Below are 21,088 nucleotides of genomic sequence, written 5' to 3'. Positions count from 1 at the left end.
ACGAACTGAGGAGCTTAAAGTCAAACCAACCAGCACTCCTGGGCAAATCAAAGTCTCATTGAACCTCAAAGAACAGAAACAGAAAGGCCCTGCCACCGAAGCCAGGTCGAAGAGTCCTAGGGCAAGAATGAATCTGCAAGCCGACAATACGGTGAACCGATGAAAACTGAGTCATGCTCAAAAGCTGTCTATCAATCTCGCTGTCAAGTAGCTCAGCTGACCAGCTTTCGTTTCCCCGAGAACGAAAGCTGCCTGCGAAGAAACGAAGAATGTGTCCCTCTCTGGATAGGGTAACAGGTCCCAAGTATTCCTCTACCTCCTCTGATTGTCGACAAAATACCGGGAGAAGTTCCAATCTAGTGAGGGAGTCTGTAGAGACCCCTCGAGCCAAAAAGGACCAAAACTCAACGGGCAGATCTCTGTCAACCATCCTGGGGTCAGGTCTAGGAGTCAGAAGAGCTCAAAAAGGCTGAGCCATCCTAACTCTACACCTGGAATAGGTGAGAGGGAGAGGAAGAATCTGCGACGAAGTGCCTGTACGCAAAACAGCCTCCGTAAGGCCCTCCTCTACAAAAAAGGCATCTAGAATCCTGATACTGGTAGAGTGGACTCTTGTCCGAGGCTCTGAAACCATCAAAACAACCAAAAAATGGTCTGAAACGGGCTGTGACTCTGACCTGTGTCGTGAAATACCTCTCTCTCACTGGACTGCTGTGAAGAGGCATCCATCACCGTGTCCGCAGCCTGAGCAGTCTCCTGCTGGATAACTGTCCCAGGATCTCATGCGCCTGTATGAGGTTCCCTCGAGACCTCTCTCTCTTCCCTGTCGTACAGTACCTTCTTTTGTTGCTATGAGGAGCGTCCTCTCACACACCCCTCCCAGTACAGCCTCGTCCTTGCAGCTTTTCACTCCTGGTTTATCTAGATCTTTTGCGAGTGCGGTCACAGATTTTGCTCAGTATCCAGACAGGCGTGAGGGTTGGGAGATCCTACCACAACCACCTTTTTTATTATTAAAAAAAAAAAATCCTCGCCATCTTAGCCTCTCCTCCTTCTCCACCTCTTGGTTGCCTCTCCACCACCTCACACTGGACGTGCCTCCCATTATGGGGGGGGAACCGGTGCTCCCGACACTAATACTAAGATCTATACCCGCACCCCAAGAGAAATGGGGGACAAAGCCAAGAAAAACGACAATAACCAAAAAAAAAAAAAAAGCAAACGACACAACTGAATTTGGAGGATGTGAATACACGTTACAACTGAAGTGGACTCGGGGTAGACAGCAAGGCAAAGGTAGGACCAGCCTCAGCTTCTTCAGCCTCTATCTCTACCTCAACCTCAACCTCAACTCCCGCTACAGTGTCAGTTTCGTTTTCAGCTCCAACCTCAGCTCCCTCTATCTCTATCTCTACTTCGACTTCAGTCCCCGCTTCAGGCCCAGCTCTAGTTCCAGTCTCAGCTCCATCTACATCTACGATCAGTGACATACTCATGCCCATGGCGCCGGTTGTTGTTCCCTTTCCCTCTTCTCCTATTACAGCTCTCGCAGAGCTTATGACCCCTACTTCGGAGGTGTCATACACTGTGCCGCCTTATGCTTCACTCTCCCCTCTCCCTCTCAGTCAGCCCACCCTCCCACACCTCGTTGGGATTGCCTCATCCATTCCACTCTCATCTTCGTTCCTCACTCAGTCACCGTCCAGTTTTCGGACTGAATCCCACTCTTTCATGCCACAGTCATCACAGTTTCGGCATGGACATGGGTGGACTGATACATCAGAGGCCCGTGAGACCCTGCTCACGGAGATACATAGTTTTTGTGAGCGTCAGATGGAGCTGGCTTGCTTCGCATGGGAGCAGGTTTGCTTCAACCAAGAGCAGAGCTGCACCATATAGGAGCAGGCTAGGGCCATTCGGGAGCAAGCGGGTCTTATTCAGGGACTCAGACATGATATCATGCAGCTCCGATAGGAGGTCACAACCATACACACTGCCTCAGGGAGTACCCCGGTGGTCGAGGCACAGATTGCGAGCATGCAATTTGCTATTGAGGAGACTTCCAGATGGGTTGACGTGGCCAAACGAGAACCCACAAGGGTCACCGTTTCGGCTACCCTCATGGAGCAGCAGCAGAGAGCCAGTAAGGCTCTCAACATCAGAGTACGCGGGATCCCACGCACTGAGGCTACACCGATGGTAGATGCGACTGCGTGCGTGACCGCTACCCTGGGTGTGGCTAAGCACAGGATAGAGAGGGCATGGCGGGTGGGGAGAGATCCCAACCAAGAGAAACCCCTAATCATAAGATTTCATGACACCCAGGCACGACTTTCAGCTCTACGACGCAAGTCAGTCCTTCGAGATCAGCCAACGATCTCTATGGATGAGGATCTCACACCTCTACAGGTTGAGGAGAGGCACTCTCTGCTGCAGCAGCGGGATCAGGCCCGGAAGGAGGGGAAGTGGGCAGTGGTACGAGAGGGACGACTTCTTACAGGCCCCCGTAGGACAACTGCCCCCTCCCCTACATAGGGAAGCGGGGTCTATGAGACTCAGATATCCGAGACCCTGTCCTGCACCATTTGGAAGTTTAATAGTACCTTATGGTCAGAACCAGGAAACTTCTCGGAATCCTATACAAGCCACGACATAGTCTTCTATATAGACACACATCAGAGTCCAGAGCGCCCTCTTCCAATAGTCAGCAGATATACATGGGAGTCTGCCTACAGAGATGAGACGAGGGGTACAGGAGGAGTTTGAGGTTTAGGTGGAGTTGCAGTCCTTTTAAGATCCACACTTCAGAGGATCATTTCAGTAGAGCAGAGAGATACACATTCCAGATTTCTTTGGATCCAGATACGACACATGGATAGCCAGGATCTGTTTGTCGCAGTTTGCTACTTCCCCCTGGAGACCTCCCACTTTGCCAGAGATATTCGAGGTGATGATGAGGCATCCCCATTTGCTGCCCTTTGTCGAGTCGATGTGTTGGGACGTCTCGGCATCCCTGATGTTCCGTCGAGCGGATTGCTCAAGTGATGCCTCAGGGATTTTGGACTTAACCTCTGGTGGAGGTTCCGGAGGGGGATCACCTGCCTTATCACCACGTGCCAACATTGTATTGGCTGCTCGCTCGAGGAATGCCTAGTCTTTTTACAGATGAAGCAAGCATCAGGAAAAGGATCAAACTTGATTTGTTGTGCGAGGGAGAGGTCATCCGGAAACTTAATCTCAATGAAGTTGAGAAGATCCTGAGATCTATCCCAAAGAATCCAAGCATGCTTGCGATCAGCTACATGGGGGACCATGAGGACTCGGCCCAGCATTATAGCTAGTTTCTCGACTACGCACATTCTCACACTCAGATGTATCATTGAGGAGGCGAGGTCACAGTAGCAGAGGGTTTATTGTTTCTTTGTGGATTTCCGCAAGGCATTTGACACGGTCCTGAGAGCCCACCTCATACGGCGCCTACAGGACTTGGGTTATGACCAGGAGATCATTTGGGCTGTCATGGCACTTTACGAGAGAGCTTCTGACAGAGTTCGGGCAGGATCTGGGTGGACAGATGAGATCATGAGCACCATCAGGGTCAAACAAGGGTGTCCTTTGTCGCCTACCTTGTTTGGCCTCTACATTGACGAGCTTGAGACAGTGATGCAGACACAGGGGGGTGTAGGTTGCTCTCTTGCGGGCACGCTGATCCAGATTTTGCTCTACATAGATGACATGGCTCTCTTGTCTTCCTCAGGGAGGGGCTTCAGAGACACCTAGACGCACTATAGTCCTTTTGTGAGTCTCATGATTTGAAGGTCAACCTGGGTAAAACCAAGGTCATGATCTTCAATACATCTCGAGCCATCATGCGTCAGGAGCAGTTCACATTTGAGGGGTCATCTATTGAGATAGTTTCATCATACACTTATCTTGGGTTTATCTTCTGCGGACCCAGCTTCACTATGAGACCCACGATGCAAGCATGCTTGAGTAGAGGGTATGCTTCATTGGCCAGACTAGAGAGGCAGTGCTTCGGCTCGCACTTTCAGGATCCACGCACCAAGGGGTTTCTTTTTGACTCCTTAATTCGCCCAGTGGGGATGTACGGCAGTCCTTGTTGGGGGCCAGACTTGTCGAATACAGAGTGGGCCCGTGTGGAGCGGCTACAGGTTCTCATGTTATCACGGATGATTCGTGGTAAGTCATCTGTTCCTCACCAGATCATTCAGGCTAAGTTTGGGTCACCCCCTTTACAGCTAGATGCTGCATTTCAGGTCATCACGTATCTGTACCGAGTTAGGGAATATGGGGATTATACCTCGGGGCATAGCAGGCTACCATGGATAGCTCTATCCTCTTATATGGCACTTGTAGCAGGAGGAGACCAGAGGTGCTGGTATGCTCATACAGAGAGATGGTTTGAGCGATTGGGGCTCCACATGGATAGACTACCTCCCTTCCAGTACAGCATGGATGCTCCGTTTTCTCCCCTCTTATCACATGAGGTCAACCAGGTTATCCGTGAGGATCTACTACAACTACACACATTTCGGACCTGGTTGGGACAGAGTTGGTTGGGACGGAGTGAACTCCCAGTGAAGCTTAGCTTCTACATAGATCACTTCTTACACATCACAGCGGAGGGTTTCATTGACCCACCAGGATACACGCAGATTCACCTACCCCACTCGCTAAGGATCTCTCTTGGGCAGTTCGGGGTCTCTTCACACAGACTTCGCATCGAGAGTGGCAGAGCAGAGCGACTACCCAAGGAGCGGCGCATATGCACACTATGTGACATACAGGAGGTTGAGACAGAGGAGCATTTCATCTTCAGGTGTCCTGTGTACTATGAGATCCGAGGACGTTTCCACTGCCTCTTCAGGAACGTTTCCACTGCCCGTTTCCTCTCCTACCCAGACTAGCAGTGTTTGGCAGGTTTCATTCATGAGGCACTTAGACACCGCGAGAGGATACTCCGAGCACGGAGACAGGAGCAGAATTCTTCCTCGGTTGATCCCTCTCAGAGCTCTATCACGGAGTTCTTTCAACTAGATCACATGGACCCCAACGAGACGAGGCCTCGACATGACCGTGACCCGGGGCCCGTGACCCGACAGCTCAGACAGAGGGTTGACACACAGATCACACTTGGAGACATCCCCTCCTTGTTTAGAGTCGGAGCCCGACCGACGGGGGTCACAGTAGCCCTGGTTAGACGCAGAGCTACGACCAAGAGACGTGCCAGGACCGCACCTCTGAGTAGCCGACAGCACTCTATTGCCGACTTCATGCCTCCACTTCCTCATCCATCCTGATATCTTGTTGTTGCTGGGGATGATGATGATATTGATGATGATGCTAAGATTGATATATAGTCGACCATCGACATGACTATGTTGTACTTAGGACTTAGTACTGCCATTCTGCATTTTTGCATTTTGCATTTTGCATTGGTATGGATGCTCGTTTAGTAGCTCCACTACCACAGGTCGTTCTATCAGGATTTTCGCAGTCTCATAGACCCATGGTCTTCCGAAGACTTTAATACACTCTCTTTCTTTTTTTCTTTCACATACAGGGTGGGCAGCCTCACCCGTCACATGTAGTTGTAGCCCTTACAGATATTACTGACTTCTATCCCAATTGTCATCTCAGCCCACTGGAGTTGCAATGCACCTGATGGCATCTACCCTCAAGCTGCTGGCGGCGTTGTTGTTGGCTGCTATCAATGCATCTAGCTAGTTAGTTGGCTAGCTAGCTATGTTGCTAGCTGCAGCTAAGGCGGCAGGTAGAGCAGGCGGAGCGACAGGCAACGGGTGGGTAGATGAGAGACGGGCAGATGAGAGAGAGAGAGAGAGAGAGAGAGAGAGAGAGAGAGAGAGAGAGAGAGAGAGAGAGAGAGAGGAGAGGGAGAGAGAGAGAGAGAGAGAGAGAGAGAGAGAAGTAGAAGTAGAAGTAGAATTTATTATCGTCCTCGGGGGCCAAAAATGACCCATGGGACCTAATCCTCAATACAAAAAAAATCTCCTCCGATGTGGAGGGGTCAAGAGTTTTAAAGTTTTTAACGGTACAAAAAAAGACGAGTGACAAAAGACCCCAATGCTGCCGGAGAGGCAGTGGAGAGAACTGATGAGAGTTGTGTGGTGTCTACCAGTATCTGCTGGTAATCATCCCTGATATGTGCATATCTAGGGCAATGTAGGGCTACATGTGCCTTTGTCTTGACTGTCTGTGAATCACAAAATCTACAAACTCTGGCATGTCGTGGCAAATTCAGCCAAGCTCCAATGTGACCATGTGCGGAATCTTGCAATATTCCTGCGATAGAGAAAAAGGATGGGAGTGCTGATGTGTGGCTTAGCAGAGAGAGAGAGAGAGAGAGAGAGAGAGAGAGAGAGAGGTATGAACATGAAGAGTACGGGGGATAAGATAATAGGTGACTTTCCATCCATGGAGAGACTAAGGGGGAAGAGCCGGACTCCCTCTGCCTTGCAGATAGATATAGATTGTAATGCTTAAAATTTGGATTTTAGTGATTTTTAATCATCCGTTGTTATGATTATTGTAATTTAATTCATACGTATTTCAACTATCTATTTATTGTTTGAATATCATGCTTAGAGTTCACATTCTATCCAATCTAGGCACTGCCTTCTACAGTCCTACAAGTCAATTAAAATGTTGAGTTTTTGTCCTTGCGAGTATGGTTATGTTTTTGGGTCTTCTTATTTAGGTTGAGATGTTGAAAAATATGCATGCACGAGAACTTGAAGCAAGGGACAAGCAGTTGATCACTGAGGTGAGTTAGGGGAGCAGATGAGTTGGAAAAAGCACATGGGTATAATACGCTCTCCTTTGAAAAACTGCTTCCCTAAAAGGTGAATTTAGTTATAGTATTCTTCTTATCAAAAAATTATTAGCTACTATCAACCAAAATATATTTGTAGAGATTTGCTACGGTTCCTGCAATAATGACACTATTATGTTGGTAGAAAAAAACTATTGCAGAGAACAAGAATTTAACAGAGGCACTATCTCAACTACTTACAAAAGCAGATGAATGGTCAGTGAAGGTCGACCTGTTACACAAAAGCATTGTTTCTGAAAGAGATGTTCAAACCATAGATGTACCAAACCATCATTTAAATTTGGAGAGCTCAGTTGTTGTTGAATGGGATAAGTTTTTGCAGGAGTGGGGGAAACGAACAACCGACATATGTGATCAGGTTCTTGATCCATGACTATGCATTCTCTATACGTATTGGAGAAGCTAGATTAAGAATTTACTCAAGCAGAAGCAAATAATAATAATGTGGATAACATAGAATTACAAACATTAGATAAAGGACATAGAATGCTCTACCTCTACAATTTCCATCTACAAGTGCACAGAGTCCTTATAATAGGTATGTATTGTAGGTACTAGGGAAATACATAATGGTATGGTCATATAGGTTAGTCCTACTAGAAGTTGTACATTCATCATTGAATGACTATTCAGTGGAGCTTTCCAGTTAAGTGAAGATCTCTTGTGGAATACACTCTTTGTCTTGCTTTCCACTTCAAGACTAACATTTGGTATTGTTAAAGCCTGAGCTTAACCTTAGTCTTTTTGGATGGATAATGGAAACTCATAGGATATAGAATATGAACAGTCATAGACATGGAAGGTCATAGGTCGTAAGTGTTGGTATTTTAGGGGTCATCTCCCCACTTTTCAGTTCCCCAAATGAGAACATGGGGGAGGTAGACTAGTAGCATAGGAGAGAGTCGACGTTGATTATCACGGGGACAAATCTGAGATGATATGTAGTCTGCAATGAGTAGGTCCTGCAGAGTACATCAAGGCTGTACAGAGGCTGTACGGGTGCGTGACAACAGGCTGGAGCAAGTACATGAATATTTCAGGGAAGAAGCAACTACTGGGGGATTGGTGGGTCCATCTATAGGCTTGACTCTAGGCCAACAACGCAGTAGTACAGGTCAACAGACTGGAGAAGCCAGCCATATGCACAACAGACTGGTTGGGGCAGTGGAGCAAGTTGGGATAGAGCCAAAATAGGCTGGGTGTGTGACTACCATGTGGCAGTCAAGTGGGGTATTTGGGACAAGTGTCCAAGTTAGTTGCCTGCAGATCTGCTACAGATTGCTTCAGCCCAGTTTGTGGGCTGGTCAGCTCATGCCAGCCCCTATATAAAGGCCCCTATAGGGACAGTTGTGTAGTCTCAACGGTGACTCACGTGTCGTGGGGATCTTGAAGGAATGCTGATGGAGCCTCCACTCCAAGCTACTCCTTGTTAAAGCAATGCAAAGCACGAGCCGTCCGCATGTGTCACTCAAGCGGCTCCCGGATTGTTGCAATGTGTTTCCACCACGAGAGAGATAGGGAAGAGGGAGAAGGGAGAAGAGAGGGGAGAAGGGAGGGAGAAGGAGAAGGCAAGAGGAGAGTGAAGGGGGATGTAGTGGCAAACACAAAGGCACTACAAGGGAAACAAGAGAACACCCAAAGACACTCTTGAAGAGAAGAGGGAGTTTGTATTCCAAATTTGTGCATACAACAATGAAGACCAAAGTCAACCATTTGGCCTTTTATACAAGTCACCTTTTGAAGGGAGGGCCAACCCTTTTCCTTTTTGCACTTTCCCTTTCTTTACAATTATAAGGCTCTCGGGCCCATAGGGTGCCAAGGCGTCTTTACTATCCTTTTCATCTCTCCTCTATTGGTCCACTCTTGTGTGTCGGACGACGGAAATAGGACTTGTGTTAAGCATATAAGAGCGCCAAATGGCGCTTGTGTTAGCCTCACGCCTCCAAGTCCTAAGCCATTTGAGGCTCGAAACCCATATACGAGGCTCAAAACCTGGAGTGGCGAGGCCGCGATCTTGAGTGCAGCTTAAAACCCGTGAGGCTTGGAACCGCTTGGGTTATTTGTGGCTCAAACCCTGTGGAGCCTGCACAAGCTGCAACCATTGAAGTAAATCATGAACCCTGATCACCTCTAATTACTGATTATCATGCATTTGGGCGATTGTACTCTGTGGATGTTAACATGTCCCCCTTCCTGTTGCTGAGCCACCCTCGGATCAGCCGCGTGGTGTATAGAGAGGGCCGTCTGGAGGACTGCGTAGCGGCGGGGAGTGAGTTGAGTCAGGTACGAGCGGAACATCCAAAAATGGATGGTATGATGGCCATGGAGAGTGCGGACTTGGAGGTAGAGGCAAAGGTCCTGAAACTGAGTGGAATCGATGTCGGGATTGAAGACATTCTGATTGTTGAGATTGTGGAGCTTGTCGTCAATCGACCGACTGTGGGCGTGAGATCATGGAGGAGTAAGAGAATAAGGTGGTTGAACTGGACCGCTGCCACGACGGTGGGATCAAGGACGGAGCCGTACGTGTCGTTGAAGGACTAGAGGCGGAAGCAAAATCCTTCTTGCGTTATCTCTTTCTTTTTTTTTTTTCCAAGAAAAAGACTTCTATTAAGTAAGAAAAAAACCCACGAGAGCAAGCTCAAAGCGGAATACGTCATGAAATCATGAGGATAAGTAAAAAATCCCTCAGAGTGAGGTGGAAAACAACCAAGGCTGAGGCTGAAAGTGCCATCTCAACCCTGTAGTAGTTTCAGAGAAGAAAGGAGAATCCTTCCATTCCCTGAAGAAAGAAGCCCTCCTAGCTGAGGCTGCACGGGAGTCCCCCTGCATACCCGTCCATACGGCCATCAAAGTATGTACGATGTCTGTCCAGATACTAGCCAATGTGTGTGAGGGATGAACCTGAGTACCCTCCATAGCCTCTGTGCATCTGGCTCTCCAGATATGCCAGGCTGCTATGCTCGCTAGAATCTCCCAAGAAGTATCCACAGAGGCATGTACAACTGTAAAAGGAAGGTGTGGTACCACATCCAACGAGCAGGACTCAATCCGATGACGTCGAACCGAAATGGCCCGAGAGGAGTCAACTCCCTCATAGAAAACCTAAGGTCCTGTAAGAGAAAGCCAAGCCACCGAGCCCCATGTCATAAAAAGTGGGGAATGGGCAAAGTGACTGAAAATCCTGGCTACCCCCATCCAAATCAACCTCGCCTGTCTGCAATCCCATAAGCAATGCTGAATAGACTCCGAAGCAGAAAGGCATCGAGGGCATGTAGGGTCGGCTCCGAACCTGGATCTCCAAAGGTTCACTGCAATCCCTCCATGGATAGAAAGCCAAAAGAAGATAGTGATCTTTCTATTCCTGTGGGACTTCCAGAGCCTCCTCCAGAAGCACCTCTGTTGATCCGTAGTAATACCAAAAGTCTCCCAATGAGGAACTCTGGAGGGTCTCCAACCTCTACTACTAAGCTGAAATCTCCTGGCATTACTGACTGTGTAACGAAAGAAGGGGATGCTCTTCTCTCGATGCCCTGTGTCAATCCACTCCCACTCTCCGGGGTCCCACTGTAAATACCTGATGGGAACTCCCCCATAGAGCCAGAGCCTCCAAGACCCGGTGGAGAGTAGCCGGGGGTCTGGGTCTAGGAACCACTCTGAATTTGATCCCTGCATCAAAAGACCTACAACCCTGATAGGCTGAAAAGCAGACTCAAGCAAGATGTCCTCTGTGGACCTGAGCAATCTGCCACCATCCTGGACACTAAAAACCAAGGCATCCTCCTGTTCATCTCGGAAGGCCAAAACCTGAAGCGGAACCCCGCCTCTCGAAAAAGTACCTGCCCAAGTGGAGGAAGTGAGTGGCATATCATTTGTGTCTACCCAAACCTCTGGAAGGGCTGCCTCAATTTGCAAGATCCTCCCTGCACTCCCTCTGAGATGTCCTGTCAACCTTGATTTGGTTTCCTCTGGAAGCCTGCGGAAAGCTTTCCAAGACCCCATAGAAGAAGCAGGTCCCCTCTCCCACCTGGACCACTGCATGTAGAGTGAGGCACCCAGTGGCCTGCCAAGATCATCTAAAATACTGTCATTCCACATGATGGGTTGCCTATCAATCTCTTCCCGAGAGGAAGGAGGAATCCTCCGAAGAGTGCTTTTGAAACTGGCCCAAGCTTTCAGAATGGCAACCATGAGAGGGGACGAAGGTGACCTGAGGTGTGCTGTGGTGAAGATCCATCTAACACTCCTCATCCAGTCTCCTCCTGAAGAAGGTGTGCACCTCTGTATGCTGCTGATAAGAAAGTCCTTCCACGGTTCCTGCCCTGGCATAAGTCCTCGCACCACCATCTTGCAAAGTAAAGCTCTGCACTGTAAATCTGGATCAATAATATTGAGACCCCCATCCTGTGTAGGGAGGATGAGGGTCTCCCAAGCCAAAGGCATCTGCTATGCCATCAAGCCCACTCCAGAGAAAGTTCCTGATCGGTCTTCTGAGCTGAATGATGCAGTCCCTAGAACGGCACCAACATGAACAAACAAACCAAGCTGTGGCCAAGAGGACCTGGTTGACCACCACAACTCTAGAGGCAAGATCCAGCTTGGCTGAGCTTCAAAAAAGAAGCTTCCTTTTTATGCTCTCCAAAACGGGAGCAAATTGCTGTGTGGTAGAAATATCCAAGCCGACCTGGCAGCCCAAATACCTGATAGGCACACCCACACCCCTCTGGACCCAAGTGAATCCTATGTCAAGCCCCCAAACTGGAGTGTACTCATCACTGATCCAAAAGCCATTGGATTTATGCCAATTTATCTGCGCCCCTGCCGCCAAGCAAAATAAATCCAATGCTGTCCTGAAAGAAGTGAGCGTCTGTGGAGTGGCATCCAAGTACATTGCTGTGTCATCAGCCAACTCACTGTCAAGTAGGTCCTCTTCCCTTCTGATGGGAAGTCTCAGCCCAAAGATGTCAGCTTGAGATCTAACATAGATACTCATAGCTTCGGCCATGAACAAAAAAAGGAAAGGAGCAAGGGGGCATCCCTGACGGACTGATCTCGAAATCTGAAATCTCTCACCCCTTACCCCACCAATAAGTACCTGGTTGTGGGCTGATCTGTACAAAGAGGAAACACCTCTGATCCAAGCATCAGTAAAGCCAAAGCATAGAAGGGTGCCCTCCAAAAAACCCCAATCTACTCTGTCATAAGCTTTTTCAAAGTCCAAAAGTAGAATGGCAAGATTCTGGCCACTCTGCATGGCCCACTCTGAAGTTCCCAGAAAGAAAAAATGTTATCAAAAATGCTTCTGCCATGCACAAATCCCGTCTGAGTGTCATGAATGAGATCAGGGAGAAGTGGCTGCAATCGGAGGCTGATAGCCTTGGCCAGAATCTTGTAACAAGTCCCCAGAAGTGTGATAGGCCTCCACTGGGACACTAAATTTCTGCTACCTCCTTTTGGGATAAGGTGGATGAGACCCTCTGTAAGCGACCCAGGCATCTCGCCAGAGTCCCAAATGGCCTGCAGGGCTGAAGTAATATAGTCTCCAATCATATCCCAAAATGCAATGAAAAAAGACGGGGTGAGGCCATCTGAACCTGGGCACTTGCCTTTGTGAAGGGCTGAAAGTGCAGTCCTGAACTCTGTGTTGGTGAAAGGTGCGTTGAGTAGAACATGCATACCCGGATTCACCAACACAGGGATACTCTGCCAAATAGCCTGTCTAGCATCCTCTCTATCGTGTGTCTCAGGATCAGCAGTAAGAAGGGTGGCATAGAAATCTGAAGCTATGCGTAAGACATCATCAGGCTCTGCTGTCTGTAAAACCCCATGTGAGTCAATAAGCTGGGATACACTCTCTCTACTATGTCTAGGGCCAAGAGTAAAGAAAAAGTGTTTATTGACTCTACCACCCATCTGAATCCAGAAGGACTCCCGTGCATGAAAGGCATACTTTGCTCTCTGATCAAGCAATAACTGCAGATGAGCCCTTGCTGCAGCAAGGCGCTCTTGTATCCAAGCATCTGAAGGTCGTTTCTGCTCTTCCCTCTGCAAAGCTGCCAATTGCTGGCGAACACCAATCTCAAGTCTGAGAATATCTTGTCTCCTGGTACAAGCAACTGAGCGGTAGAAGTCGCTAATACCAGAAAGGGCAGCGGCTACATGTGATGGATATGGCTGCCCACCCTGGACATGAGCAAACCATATCTGCAAGGCTGCCTCTGTAAGGTCCTCCTTTGTGTAAAAGGCATCTGGAATCCTGATGCTGGCAGACCGGCCTCTCAAGTGAGGCTCTGAGATAGCCAGCACAACAGGGAAGTGGTTTGAAGTGGAAACCCCAGCAGCAATACATACCGATCCACCTCTGTCTAGTGCCCAGTCATCTACATAGAATCTGTCAATGTGTGCATGAATAGGCATCTGTTGCCTCTTGTTCGACCAAGAGAACAGGAGGGACTGTGGCTGAATAAGAAAGGCATCATCACACCAAGTATCTCTGCCACAGAAATGGAAAAGGAAGGCATCCCAAGCTGCTCTCTCCAAAGAGTGAAGTCCACCTTCTCTACCCCATTTTGTGTCTGACGGTAACTCGACCATGTTAAAGTCACCTCCAATCACCCATGAATCCACAATGGGGGCCCAGGAGAGCAAAGTCTTCCACATAAGGACACGTTCCCCTCTAATGTTGGAGGCATATAGGTTAAGGAAACCAACCTTACGCCCTCCAATCAAAAGAATAATCCACTGAGCTCTAGAGGGAATAATGACTCCGTGCCCAACAACTAAGGGAAGAACCGAATGCGAAACTGAAATAGAAGTGCCCCCCCTGGTGCCCAAGGCAGGCAACCAAAAAGTATGGCCAAAAAGCAACTTGCCTAACTTGGCACAATCTCTAGAATCTAGCTTGTGCTCTTGAATAAATAATATATCAATGGAACCCCCTGTAACACCTGGATGAAGCTGATCCCGGATCAGCTGTCTACGGCGGCGATGTGGGACACCACCTAGGCCCTGTATGTTCCAACTAATAATCCTCATCGACGGGAGGATGTAGAGTGGAACACCTTACCCGACCTAGTGGATCAACAGGGGAAAGAATCCTGGCACCTGAAGAAGAAGCCCTGTCAACATGAAACCCAATCACTGGCTCCCCAAAAGTAGCGGGCACAAACTCCTCCTCTGGGAAATCTGAACCCTCTGCCAAGGCTGAAAACGAGTTCCTGTGGAGCAAGCCAGACACCGGAGTGCAAAGGATCCCTTGTGAGGGAAGAGGATCAATAGTGTAAGCTATCCCCTTCCCCCTATCCAAGGGAGGAAGTGAGGAATGCTCTCTATCCTGTGTCTGCCTAGCCGCGGAGACCTCTCCTGCCTTAAGAAGAGCATCTGGCACCGCTGGATCTAAGGAAGAAGCTGCAACCGGGGAGGAGGTCGAAGCTTCAGCGTCTCGGACTGTGCATGGTGAGACTGGAGGGACAGCTCGAGGTGAAGCAGAGTCCACCAAGGTACCCTCGTGAATTGAAGGAGGGATCTGCACACGTACCGGAACCCACTGTAGAGCATCGCGTGTACCTGAGGTAGGTGGGGGTCGAGGAGCAGGTGAAGGACCTGTACCACCCCCCTGTCGAGGCCGAGGAGCAGGTGCTGGACCTGTACCACCACCAATCTGAGGAGGACCGCCATGCGAAGGTCAAGGAGCAGGAGCTGGACCTATACCACCCCTCTGTCGAGGTCGAGGAGCAAGTGCTGGACCTATACCACCCCCCTGTCCCCCCTGTCGAGACCAAGGGGTGGTAGCTGTACCAGAGGGCTTCTTGGGCCTTTTCTTCTTCCTGGGGCAATCCCTGGCAAAGTGTCCAGAGGTCCTGCAAATCCTGCACTGGTCCTGCCTGCCTGAAATCTCTACTCTCTGGCGAAAAAAGGAACCATCCGGGCACTGGATCATAACGTGATCCATCTTGAGGTTAGGATCCTTCCAAAGGACCCTAACTCTAGGAACCCCATCAGCCTTGGTTGCCTCTGTTGCAGTCAATGGCAACCCAGGGAGGGGTGGGATCTCAGCAACTGCGCCAAAATGCTCCCCAATAACAGAAAGAAGTCGATGGTAAACCTGGGGAAGCCCGGGGAACCTGATGAAGAGCGAGAAGATTTTCTTATCTGCCTCCACTGGGTCGAAACCAATATGAAAGGCTTCAAAGAAGATCTTCCTGTGTCCCAAGTGTAAAAACTCAGCCTTGAGCACAGTGCTCGCAGCCTCTGGAGTGTCAAAAACAACCTGGAAAAAACCTCGTCCCAGAAGACGGACATCTAACAATCGTGGGGTGAGGTCTAGGGGAGATCCGCAAGCATCCAGTCTCTGGCTTGGGATCTGGAGGGGTGAGACCCAAAGATGCGTGCTAGCAACGTGGTAGAGCATTCAATCTCTACATCCTTCTTGAGCTGCTGCAACTCGTCTTTAGAAAAAGTGATAGTTTTTGCGGCCGGTGGAGATGGAGTAGGATTGGCTGACGGAGTATCCATCGCCAATCGAGATGAGGAGGCTGACTCTAACAAATTAAATGCTCCTTCCGTTCCAAAAGAAAGTTGCGGGAGAAAAGGGGGGCAGAAGAAAGGGAAAGGAGGCAAGGAGGAAGCAGGGGGAAGGGGAAAGAAGGGGAGGGATGAAGGAGAGAGGCTGAGAGGCTGAAGGGGAAAGGGGCAGGCTGAGAAAGAAAGAAAGAAAGAAAGTGTATTATTGTCCACTAAAGGCCAAAATGGGCCCATGGGACATCAAGAACTCTGCGTACAAGATAGCACAAAATCAACGTGCCACAAAGAAGAGGCATCGTCGAATATCATCTAAGTGCTACGCAATACAATGCAAGTGAAAGTACATAATGTCAAATCCGAGCCTAAATACAAAGTAAGCTAGATGCAAGGAAACCGCCCCTGGGTGCAAAATGGGGGGATGAGTACAATATGTCAATGCAAAGATACAAGTCCATGTATCACGGAGTCTGAGAACCAAAATAATACTGGAAATCCTGTCCATCGACTCTGCCTCCTGCTATGAGAGTACAAATCTGAGCAAAAGTGAGGTGAGCGGCTGGTAGGGCGAGATCTCCATGAGTAAGTCTCCTCCGAAAAGCTGCCATCATCCTGGATCGTCTGGAGATGAAGCGGCGAGTACGTCCCCTATGTAACAAGATCCTGCGGCGTCTACAAACCATCTCATATGTACATCCACAGGGTGGAGGCATGTGTCCTGTGTGAGCTCTGACCTCCTCGTGCTCCTCCTGATACCTGTCATCTGGTATAGCGTGTGTCTGAGCTCTATAGGGCTGGGCTCTATCACGCTCCGGTCTGTGCTGATGGTCTCTGAGGTAGTGTCGTCGAAGCATAGTGGCCTCCCTGACATAAAGAGCTAGGCAATGCTGATCCTCATAATCCATCACTCGTGTGAGAGGTCCAAAGCCATCCGTGAAGAGACAGTGGAATCTCCCTCTGATCTCATAATATAGCGGGCATCTGCAAATGAAGTGCTCCTCTGACTCCACCTCTCCCATGGTGCAACAAGGGCAGATCTTGGTCTCTCGGTCTGGACGACGTCCATCCTCCATGCGTCGCATCCTACCAGCCTCTATCTCGAGTTGATGCGAAGAGACTCTAAGCTGGCCAAGGGCAATCCCCAGTGAGTGGGACATGTGGATACCTATGTAGCCTGGTGGAATGACAAATCCATCCTCTGAGATTTGAAGGAAGTGGTCACGATATGTGGCCATCTTCGTCGGAAGCTGCGTGGGATAAATCCAAGTGCGGTACGTATGAAGCTGCAGCAAGTCTGCTCTCGTGACCTGACTAAGCTCGTGGCGAGTCAACTCGAGGTGAGGGGCATCTATGCTGTATCGGAAGGGAGGCAGTCTATCCATGTCTAGTCCAAGAGATGTGAGCCACCTAGTGAGTCTCAAGTACCAGCAGTATCGGGCCCCAGATCGTGCCAACTCCATAGAAGATGCAAGTGCTAACCATGGCAACCGAGCTCTGCCTGCTGCGCTCTGCCTACTGCTGAGTCTCCAAACTCCCTAACCCTGTGCAAATACATGACCGACTGAAACGCTGCATCCAATGCAAGGGGAGTAGCTCCAAACTCTGCTAGCATGATCTCGTGCGGAACTGTAGCCTTGGCCCTAATGAGCCGAGAGAACATGATGATCTGTAACCTCTCTACTCGTCTCCAATCTGCAGCGCCAAGGTCTCCTGCCTAGAAAGGAGCTGCATACATCGCAGCTGGTCTCACCAATGTGTCAAATAGCAGGGATTTCGTATCGGGATGCTGAAAGTGGGACTGAAAACACTGACGCTCAAGATGAGCCAACGAAGCATACCCTTTACTAATCCTATCTCGTGCTGCATATGTCATGGTAAAGATTGGTCCCCTGAAAACTGCCCCCAAATAGGTGTACTCTCTAACAAGCTCAATGGGCTGTCCGTCATAAGTGAAGCAAAACTCATCCGTGCTGTAGATACGATCAGAGGTGTTGAAAACCATAACCTTGGTCTTGCCAAGGTTTACGGTCAATCCCCTGTCCTGGCAAAACCTGTGGAGTGCCTCAATATGTGCCTGGTGGCCCTGAGCAGTAGAGGAAATGAGAACCACATCGTCCGCATACAGGAGGATAGGAATGGAGGATTCTGAGAGAGTAGAGCCCACACTGCCTGTCATCTGTACGAACATCTCTAGCTCATCAATATATAGTCCAAAGAGAGTAGGAGAGAGCGGGCAACCCTGCTGGAATAGGAAAGGGAGAGGAAGGAGAAGCTGGAAGGGGGCGGGCAGGGAGGGGAGGGCTGAGAGGGAGAGGAGAGGAAGGAGAGGGAGAGGTAGAGGAAGGAGAGGGAGAGGAAGGAGAGGGAGGGGCAGGGAGGGGGCGAGGCAAGCTGAGAGGGGGAGGAGAGGGAGCGGGAAGAGAAGGGAAGGGGGAGGAGAGGGGGGAGGGGGCGGAGAGGCAGGGAGGGGGCGGGGGGGCAGGGGGGCAGGTTGAGAGGTAGGGAGAGGGCGGAGAGGCAGAGAGGGGGCGGGGGAGCAGGCAGGGAGGGGGCGGAACAACAGGGGGGGCGAGGGAGCAAGTAGGGGGAGGGGGCAGAACAGCAGGCAGGGGGAGGGGGCGGAACAGCAGGGAGGGGGCGAGGGAGCAGGCAGGGGGAGGGGGCGGAACAGCAAGCAGGGGGAGGGGGCAGAATAGCAGGGAGGGGGCGGAGCAGCAGGGAGGGGGCGAGGGAGCAGGCAGGGGGAGGGGGCGGGGGAGCAGGCTGAGGGGAGAGAGGGAGGGACGGGCTGAGGGAGAGGGTGTAGCAAGGGAGCGGGGAGGAGCAGCAGCTCAGGTATCTGATGGAGCATGCGTTATCTCTTTCGGAAAACTATACTTTGGAAAATTGTACAAAATGTTGCGGTCCTTTTTTTGGAGCTTGAGAAACTCGGCCCAATTCTATTGATGTTCCATGGGCATGTACAAGGGGTGGATGTGTCAGTTGACGTGGGCACTGTAGTAGTAGCGCCAAAATTGCTATTTTTTTAAGAAGGGGATTCACCAGTGAGGTGGGAGACCGCCGGCGTCGGCATTAGTGAAGGGAATTGGAGTATTGGGGGAGAGGTGGTAACCTCCTTGTGTGCCGCTTTGGATGTGTGCGCCGCCAATCGTTGAAGGACCGGGTGATGAACTGCGTAAGGGGGCGCACCTCCAGGATTTCATAGAGGTGGAGGCGAGAGTCTTTGAGCTACTTCTTCCAGTGGTGCATGAGTGCACTGTCCGACAATTCCTGGAATGTTTGCAGGTCGGGTCTCCACTATACATCTTCCGGCGGGGAGGAGGGAGGAGCTGGGGGAACCTCATCATCTTCCATTGGCATTGGGTGGGTGCCATGTCGGTGGGCGTATGTACAAAAAGGGTTGACTTGAGCAGCGTATTGAGGGTTTCTTCCCGGGAGGTCGATCGGGGCGGTAGATGAGATGGACGGGGAGGTCTCATGCTATGCGATGTTGGTATTGGAGGCATTAAAAGAGTATTCCGGAAGATTTGTGCAAGGAAGGGGGGGTGGGACAGGTTGGGTGGCTTGCTGGGTGGGTTGGGCGGGATTAATGGGAGGTGGCTGTGGGAGCTCGACAGGTGGGACAGAAGAATTAAATATTGTTACGGCTTCCTAGCCCTCCTACTCGGAAACTTCCTTGGGGTATGCTACTTGGATTGTATCAAAATTCTTAACCAAATACTCAAGGGAGTCTTGGAGAGCTTGTAGCACCTAGTTATAGAGTATGCCAAGGGGATGGTAGGCGGTGGAGCGGTAAGCCACAAGATGCCCTTGTGTTTGTATTGCAGAGGCTCGGCCCTAGGTCTGCATGTCAGCTTGAAGACTGTCGGGAGTGCAGACGGGGACGGGTTGAGTTCCTCGGGCTTGGCTAATGGCATCACTCATTGTCCTAAGGATAATTTGTGGACTCTGCAATGACCCAACACCATGCCTGGAAGTTAAGCAAAATTGGGTGGGCAGCAAGGGTTTGGAGGTCAGAGGGACAAAGGAGAGAGAGACTAGATGGCTGAAGGTCGAGTGAGAAATAAGACATGGCAATAATGGGTCGGCAATGATCGGGATTACGACGGCGGAGGATGGTTTGGAGGACATTAGGAGGGAGTGGAGCAGTGAGGTTGAGGTGAAAGATGAGATTCTGTGCGCGGAGGGCGTCAAAGTGCATTTGGAGGGTTTGGGAGACAGCGCGTGGGGCGAGTGTGTATGTGGCTAACTGTGCGGAGACCTCCTTGTACATCTGAAATTCCCGTTGCTCGTGGTCTTTCAACTCGGAGTCCTCTGGGTTGCCGTGGGTACGCAGTCTCTCGTTCTGTTCCTGCATGGACACAGTTAGTGCCCGTTCCTATGCCAAGAGATCCTGGAGGGTCTGGATCTGCTGGTGACTGAGAGTTCGAGCTCCTCTGCTTTGTTGCGATACTCCTCTCCTCGATTGAGGGCAGTTTGCCCTGTGGCTTGGACATCGACCATTAATGTGTGGCTGTTGTGCGTGGAGAGCTGTGCCTGGAGTAGAATCGAGGACAGAGTTGAGAGGCATGTTCTTGCCATCTCTATAGAATTGTTCATGCCAATTATGGGAGCTGGGCCATTGCCTCGAATAATTGCTGCTCCATTTGGTCGGCACGGGAGAGTTGCTCGGCTGTCATGCGGTTGTACCCACTTTCTTCAACAAATTCAAGCTGCTACCATTGGGGAAGTTGCTGGTCTTGGAGCTCTTCATCGCGAAAACTTCACTCTAGACCCCTTTTCAGCAAGTTCGTGGCCTCTCTACCAGCCGCCACACTGTTTTGGACACTTTAGGGTTTGGTTGAGGTTGTTTTTTAGTTGCCGCCTTTATCTCTATAGTCACCCGCCTCTATTGCTACTGGACAACACTACAAACATAAAATCCAATGCTGAAATCTGAGAAACACAGTCAAAACTGTGTTTTTGACCTAAAAGTCGAGTTTTGATTTTGATTTTTTTTTGCAAAAAGAGACTTCTATTAAGTATTAAAGAAAACTGTCAGAGCAAGCGCTCCATACGGGATACACCATGCAATGCATGAGAAGCTCAAAAGCCAAAAAGAAAGGATTGGGGCTGAAAGTGCTGTAGAACCCTCCGAGAAAAAGGGAGAACCCCTCCAAACTCGTAGGAATACAGTCCTCCTAGAAGAGGCTGCCTGTGAAGAGCCCTGCATGCTAGCCCAAATGGCTATCAAAGTATGAACCGTGTCAGTCCAAATACTCGTGAACACCTGTGAAGGGTGTATCTGGGTGCCATCCAGGGCCTCTGTACATCTGGCTCTCCAGATGTGCCAAGAGGAAATGCTAGCCAGAATCTCCCAGGAAGTGTCCACTGGAGCATGAGAAGCTCTGAAGGGCGTAAATAGTACATCCTGAAGAGAGCAGGTCTCTATCACGTGCCTGCGGACCGAGAGTGCCCAAGAAGAAGGCTCACCCTCATAAAACGTGTGGGGCCCAGTAAGGGATAACTAGGCGACCGAGCCCCAAGTCATGAAGAAGGGAGAGGTATGAAAAATGCTAAGTATCCGAGCAACCCCTTTCCAAACAGTCTTCGCCTGACTGCAATCCCAAAGGCAATGTTGCACTGACTCCTCTACAGAATGACAACGAGGGCAAGTAGGGTCAGCCCCAAATCGTGATCTCCACAGATTCATTG

General features: G+C 50.0%; 1 protein-coding gene across 1 annotated transcript in view; it reads left to right on the top strand.

Moving 5' to 3' along the window:
- LOC147894953 (uncharacterized) overlaps positions 1–21,088 on the top strand; it is a 170,016-nt gene that overhangs the window by 25,460 nt on the left and 123,468 nt on the right. Inside the window, exons 2-3 of the mRNA XM_087384268.1 lie at positions 6,740–6,805; positions 6,999–7,232. Coding sequence (XP_087240394.1) covers positions 6,740–6,805; positions 6,999–7,232 — 300 coding nt within the window. The remainder of the gene's footprint in view (positions 1–6,739; positions 6,806–6,998; positions 7,233–21,088) is intronic.

The sequence above is a fragment of the Dipteris shenzhenensis genome, chromosome 13 (assembly GCF_047967505.1).
Source record: "Dipteris shenzhenensis isolate YYH24624 ecotype China chromosome 13, Dip_SZ_1.0, whole genome shotgun sequence".
Taxonomy (NCBI): domain Eukaryota; kingdom Viridiplantae; phylum Streptophyta; class Polypodiopsida; order Gleicheniales; family Dipteridaceae; genus Dipteris; species Dipteris shenzhenensis.
The sequence above is the reverse complement of the archived record's forward strand: the minus strand, read 5'-3'. Positions and strand labels throughout refer to the sequence as shown.